Genomic DNA, 7,179 nt, shown 5'->3' on the forward strand with positions numbered 1-7,179 from the left:
GCGGGGTTTTTCTTCCTGGTTCTCCTGTGCCAGAGCCGCACTCTCCGAGCAGGAGACGGTGCCGTTCAAGCCCTCTTCTGCCTGGGACCGCAGCTGCTTCTCCCGCTCCCGCCGCCGCCGCTCTCTCGCCGCCTCCTCCTCATCTTCCACGCTCCACTGTGCTGTCAGCCTGCCAAGCCAGAGGGAAAACCCATCTTTAATGCCATCAGGCAGTCCTGTGAAAGCTGGTAACAATCCTCTGAGGTGTCTGGGCTCCCTCCAGCAAGCAGGAGCCTTCTTCAGAGGAGTGCTCCCACCATGAGCAGTGATCCTCAAAGAGGCATCCTCAGCTCCATCCGCACAGCTCCGCAGTGGGACTGACCAATGGGCAAGGATAAGGTGGGACATAGGGACTGGGAGAGGGCTGCAGGAGAGCCTGCAAGTCTCTAGAAGGAAGACGTGGTACATACCCCCTTCCTCCCAGACCAGCCACCTTCCTGTGGGCTGAAGCCCACTGGAAAGCAGCATTCCCTGCAAAAATGGCTTTGTAACCCAGGAAGGGTTTGCAAATGGTCCTGCAATGCTGCAAGATTTCTGAAGGGTTTGTAAAGGGTCTTGCAGTGCTGCAAGGTACCTTACACCCGCTTCTCAAGCTCTGGCCCAAGGAAGGCAGGATCTGTACCCTGGGGGTGAGTTTCCTCGGGCAGTTGAGCTGCTCCTGCCTGACCAGGAGCCAAGGAAACAGTGGCAGAGAGCAGCACCTTTGTCCTGCTCTGCCCTGCCTGGCTTCCTTCCACCCCTGCAGAGACGAAAAACCTGCCCTGGCTTCTCCCAGACATCTCCACTGCTGGATAATCATGCCTCTGTCAGCAGAACAGCCTCTTGCATCCCCAAGGAAGCGATAAGGCGGATGCCGCATTCCTTCTCTGGTGATAACACCAGTCCAGTCGCTCCCCACGTGGGATCAGCTCCTGTGGCACTGGTGGCACCAGCTGAGATTGAGGCAGAAGAGGGCACACCATGGGGTGGCCACCACTCACCCAAAGGGCCTGTGATGGCAGCTGGAGCTGGGCAGGTCTGACTCGCGGTACCCAGGGCTGATGCTGGGGCAGATGCCTCCTCACTCCACTCACCCCTGGCTCAGCCAGGTCCAAAACAGACCTCAAAGGCTGCTTCCCCAGGCCTTTTCAAGCCGATTTACAGAAATGTTTTTCAGGAAAGCACACACATGGGAGCTGGGGAGTCAATCTCCCACCAGCAGCAGGATCCAGCCCAACCTGCATTTCCCCCCACCAGGCACACCCTGAGAACTGCAGTCCTCTTAGGATGAACCTGCCCAATGGGAGATACAGTGCAACATCACTCAGATTGGAAAGGAAAATGGGGAAAAAACCCAAACAGAAATGCCTTAGCTGAGACTTATTTCAGCCCATTTTGAGTGAACAAGGGGCAGGTTTCAGCTGGCCCCAGGAGTGCCACTCTGCCAACCTGCTTGGCTTTGCCCACAGTCTGGCCTGTGAACCACGTGAGAGGGCCTCACTTCACCATGAGTCTCATCATAAAACTCTTTTCTTTTGAGGTTCATGACAGATATGCCCCTCTCCCAGCAATGGGGGGGGGGAAAGCCCATTGGAATTAATTGATGAAAAATGTAGCCTTTCTCTTTACACTGTGAACCTTGTTTGCCTTTCCAGGGAAGATTCACTCAGAGCCTACTGTACTCTGCAGTGCCCACAGGACTGTTGAGCTTAACCCCAGTAGCATCCCTTTGCACAGTGGTCCCACCATCACCCTGTCAGGAAGCTGGGGATGAGCCCAAATCACTGCCCTCCCAAACTCCCACCTGCCCCAAAGCAGCAAAGCCAGGTTGTGAGACCAAAGAGGGAAGGTCACCCATCCCTGCTGTGCCCACAGAGGAGCAGGGAACAAAGCAGACCCCAGGACTAGCCCAAGAGAATGCTCCACTGCTCTGTAGTTATTGCCTGCCTTAGTTTGGGTGGGGTCTTCTTGCAAGCACCAAATTCAGCTCTTCCCCTTTTTACCCCCTCATTGCCCCTGGCCACCTTGGTCTCCATGAGGAACAAAGCAGACCCAGACCACAGCCTGGGCTCCCCTCCTCCCTTCCCTACTCATCCCACACTCCTATTTATTATTTTTCCTCAGGTTCCCATAGAAACCCTTGTCTGTGGACCTGGCAGGAAGCCACCATGTTGTTGTTTTTTTTTTTTTTTTTTTTTTTTTTTAATATATAAATGAAGTCATTCATTAAACTCTGCCATGATCTCCCTCCCTTGTGCGACAGCCCCAGATAGTCTCCAATTCAGAAAGGCTCTTAACCCCCTCTCACCCATATCACCCCAGTTACAAGAATCAAAGTCCACATTTATGCCAGAACAACTTAGATTTCAATTAAAATCTTTCACCCCCTCCTCCAGTTCCTTGGGAAGCTGCTGCAGAGGCAGTGCTGCACCAACACCCCCAGCTTGGCCAGGGTGCTCTAGTGAGCCTGGAGGGGGGGTCCCCTTCTGAACCACACGAGCTTTCCACACTGTGAGAGCAACACTGGTTGGCAGCCCTCTCCCTTTCCCAGTTGGATGTGACTAACTCTCTCCCCATGACCTCACCGGCTCGCTATTCTGTCCCTGCATCCTCCGAACAGGCTGAGGACAGAGCCGGGGGCGACCGTTTTGGGGAGAAGGATTTTTCTGCAAAAGCAGAGAAATAACTTTCCCAGCTCCTTTTGCCACAGAGCAATCCAGCTTTGTCACAGAGCAATTCCAGCTTCCAGGTCACCCGCTGCTGTGCTGGGACGTGGCTCAAACACTCTGAGCATCCTGGGGGGGCTGCAATGCTGGGAACACCATGCCTCCGCTCAGCAGTAAGGGCTGCAGATAAAGCCCCCACAGATTCAAAAATACCAGCACCCTCCAGCAAACAGCTAAACCCAGTTTATTTTCAGATTCTGAGCTCTCTGTCATGCTCAAACAGGCTGGTAGGGGAGTGAGGTTTAATAAGTGATGCGCTGGGGTTCAATAATCACACTGACAAGCAGAGAAAAAAGGACGATTACTTTTTGACTGACCTAGCAGCACAAATATTTGTCTTTTGTGAAAAACAAACAAAACAAAATGAAGCAAAAAAACACAAGCAAATGAGAAACTAAGCCTTGCCAAAGTCCTTGTGTTTGGGTCAGCTACAGGGGTTTGTTGGACCACAGACAAAATGTGCCATTTCAATTTGGACAAGCACAAGTGTGAGCAGGGGGTCAGCTGTTAAACTGCCTCTCGAAGCAAAAAGGTGGAAAGATTTAATTTCCAAATGGTTCCATTTACTAAAACGGGGCCATGGTCTCCCATTTGCTCTAATTGTTCACAACCACATTCAGTAACTCCACATGCTCAGCCCACAGTGCTATTTCACAACCATCTTTCCCAATTCTAGAAATAATTACCCAGTGCTTCAGGATCAGGCTGATCCCACGTATCTTCACCTCCAGCCAGCATTGTTCCAGGCTGGTCCCAGGCTGGGGATATTTGGGGAAGAAGCAGACTCATAGCTGCCTGTGGGACCAAGAGTTCTCAACTTCATTTCACCCATCACAGGATAGGGAGATGGAAAGCAAGACTCGAAGCTTGAGGAGCTGCAAGATGAGCTACAGCATGCTACGCTCCTGCATCCAGCCACGTGCCTTTATAAAATCCCTCTACAGAGGGATTTTCATGCAATGTGAAAGGAAATTCACTCCCTTACACAAACTTTAGTGGGACTGGAGAAGGGAGGAGAAAAGGTAGAGAGACCTCAGTGGCCCCAGCAGCCCAGAGCTGTGGCAAGACTTGCTCCAGCAGGAGCTCATCACAGGGCGGGGTCATTTCTCTTACACGGTCCCTACATCTCTACCAACACCTTTTGGAGGTCCTGGTTGAGCCAAAAACACTTTGTGGAAGGGGCTTCTCTCTTCCTGGGGACATCCTGCAGGTGTAAGGATGAGCTGAAAGCACCTTGGTTCAGCTGTGCCCACAGACGCTGCCTGCCAAGCATTTGGGATGCTTGGACTTCTGCTCTGACTGGGGCCAGCTGCCTGTTTCAGATCCAGCTCTTGACCTCACCTCCCTCTGGACCCCCAGCCAAGGGAGGGGTTTTATTTCTGTGTGTGCTACAAAACACCTCTTCCTGCAGAACAGCAACACAGGTACCCACACTCTGCGTGCCCTGCTCCACATGGCCACAAACGCCCTCTCCAGACAAGCCAGCATGGCTGGGAAGGTCACGTTTCCTTTGGGTAATTCCTCACTGGCACTTGAGGAGATTTTAATATTCAGGCAAGGGAAATTTCTGGCACCAGATGAGCTGTGTTTAAGGGAAACTCTGCAGACTCGAGGAGTCTTTTGCATGGTTGATGGCTCAAAGGAAGCTTTGCTGGCCCAAACCCAACCTTCAGCACTAAAGCTAATTCCAGAAAGGAAAATCAAATGCCTCCCAGAGGCTTTGGGCTTCACAGACCTGCACCAGAAAAACTCAGGAACCCTCTACCAGCACACTGGACATTCCTGGCTCCTGCGCTCACCGGGGTATCAGGCCAGGAGTGTGGTGGCTTTGGCTGCTGCCTCTGTTGGGTAGGTTGCCCCTGCAAAGCCAGGATACAAGAGGGAAGAGGTTTTGGGAACAGGATTTAGGAGGAGCCATGTGAAACCCCAGGAGACACATTGCCACACCACCTGTGAAAAACCCATCGTCCACCACAGCTGGAAATACCCCCTGGAAGCCATGGGGCTGCATGAATTAGAGAAGAACTGGGAAGGGCAGCCCTGCCTCCACTGGCAGCCATCCCATTGCTGCTCTGTTGAGGTCTAGGGAAAGGGAAATGCCAGAAACCAATACAAGGGACCTTCCCCTTCCATGGAACCCACTGCAGCCTGCATTGCCCTGTCACAGGGCCAGATACAACATCAGTGCAGAATATGGCCTAGGACTGTCAACAAGTTCATCTGCTGCCGAGCAGAGCTGCCAGGCTTTATTTCATATTGCATTTATCACACATTTATAAAGGGCCCTGACTGCTGGCAGGAGACATGCAGCTCACCCTGCCACACGCAGGGGAAGACGACACCCTCAGAAGGCTGCAACTCCCTCGCCCACTTGACCTTCTGCCAAAAAATTAATCACGTATTAATTTAATGCATATAATAGCTCTGTGTGACTGAGTCGAGTACGCTGAAATACGCAGATAATGCCTCCACTCATGCCATTCAGGACCACTGGTGTCAGGCCACCGCTGAAGTCATGGGTTTCCATGGCTTAGGAGTAACGTGGCTGGATAGCAAACATTACAGCAGGGTCATCATCCCACTGAATAAGGAAGAGCATGTGGATAGCGGTATGATACAGGGAGACTGGGAAAAGACATAAAATCAAGAATTATTATGTCACAGCCTGAAGTTTATTTCAGCCTTGCCTCAGGAGAGTTATTCTAGCTCTGAAACAGCAGCATGTCAGTCAAAGGCAGCCAGAGATACTCCACAAGCCTCTCCCTCCCATACATTCATGTAATTCCTCAGATGCATTGCTCTGTTCAGAGTCCAGGCTACAGAGTTTGAACAAGAAGGGGGGCAGGGGGAGAGGAAAAAAATGCATCTGTGTGCTTCACCCTCAGCCTTTTTCTCATACCAAGCTTCCCCACCCTACACGTAGCTGTGCAGTTTCAGCCACATCTCCCCATTTCTCCCATAAATCATGGGTCACCTTCAGAATGGGAACAGCAGGGTAGAGCTGCTTCACACCCAGGAGTGGCCGTAGAGCCCATCCCCACCTCACACTGGAACTGGGGGTGTGGAAAGGCAGCACGTATGGGGTGGTAAGGACACACCAAGGCATCTGAACAGAGTATGATACAGCCCAAACTTTCATCAAGCAGAAACAGAAGGAAAGCCACATTCAGCATGGCAGAGACCCATCTCCCTTTTAGAAATAAAAGCAACTCTTCTTTTTTTCAACACATCTTGGATTTCCTCCACAAAAGCACATCCCATTTCTGCCCAGAGAAGGATGTGCAGATGGTGTAGCCATGCACCACAAGTGCCACATGTAAGACTCTTGTCTAGTTTAGCCTTCATTAAACCCCCTGCAATGATTGACCTGTCACTGTGGCATGACAGGCAGAGAAAGCCCCAAGATGGTTATTTACTGCTTCCACAAGCAAAACAAGACACACTTGAGAAAGCTGGTGGCAAATGGCAGGAGCAGACCCTGGAGGAGGGACGCAGGCAGGGCTGGTCCTTCATCATGAGCTGCGTGTGTCCCCTCCTGTCACTCACAGGGCAGCGGCTCCAACAAGGTACATGGAATGCCCTGTGCTTCCAGACACCATAGGTGATGCACAACCACTCAGAGAGGCATGAGGCAACCAGTGGAAACAACTGTTTCTTTTCATTATTATTGATTTTAATCATAGCAGACAGAATCCAAACGAACCCCTTCCAAGATGATGAATTGCACCCTCAGGACCATGGGTCCTTAGCACACAGATAGGCTGGTGCAATAAGGTATTAACATCACCGGTCAGGAATTTGGCAGGGGGGAGGAAAGGGCTGGAGCCCGAGCCCTCGCAGCACTCCTCGCAGCATTCAGTAGGTGTGAGAAATCAGTGCTGTGTACAACCTCGAGCCATGGCTCATTCTCACGGTGTCTCCATCTCAACGCTAAGGTTCAAGGAATTGGAGGGTTTTTTCTAAAGGGCAGGAAGTCTGGGCTCTGTTTTTGCAAGGGAGAAGCATGTCAGAGGAGAAAATAGACTTGTCAAAGAGACGCAGATTGCCTTACCCAGCTTTTGTGTTTTATTTTTCTCTTCTTTCAGCGGCAAGCAAGCCTCCACAGCCTCTCTGCCTTGGCCAGTCAGCCAGCATCCTTCTTGACACACTCGTGCTGGAAAGAAGTCTGAGCCTAGAAAGGTGAGCAATCACCTTACCCCTGCTTCAAACTGGGATTAAGAGCAAGATTTGTATCAGCGTGGTGCTTCTTACAGCACAGCTGGCTTGGCCTTCACTTGGCAGCCCCTGGGGTGAGGCGGTCCCCCCAGCAGCAGCAGGGGGTTTGCTGGCCGAGGAGGCAGCAGGGAGGCCGTGAGAATGCGCTGCTCCACTCCCTGGGAGCGCTGAGGATCTCTGCGTTCATGGCACGCGCTGGTCCACCCCCTGGGGGCGCTCT

At 52.0% G+C, this 7,179-nt stretch overlaps 1 protein-coding gene across 1 annotated transcript in view; it reads right to left on the reverse strand.

Moving 5' to 3' along the window:
• The window catches only part of LSP1 (lymphocyte-specific protein 1), a 49,734-nt gene that overhangs the window by 24,381 nt on the left and 18,174 nt on the right, over nt 1–7,179 (reverse strand). Inside the window, exon 2 of the mRNA XM_008644278.2 lies at nt 17–169. Within this exon, the coding sequence (XP_008642500.1) occupies nt 17–169 (153 nt within the window). The remainder of the gene's footprint in view (nt 1–16; nt 170–7,179) is intronic.

The sequence above is a fragment of the Corvus brachyrhynchos genome, unplaced genomic scaffold (genome assembly GCF_000691975.1).
Source record: "Corvus brachyrhynchos isolate BGI_N302 unplaced genomic scaffold, ASM69197v1 scaffold62, whole genome shotgun sequence".
Lineage (NCBI taxonomy): Eukaryota > Metazoa > Chordata > Aves > Passeriformes > Corvidae > Corvus > Corvus brachyrhynchos.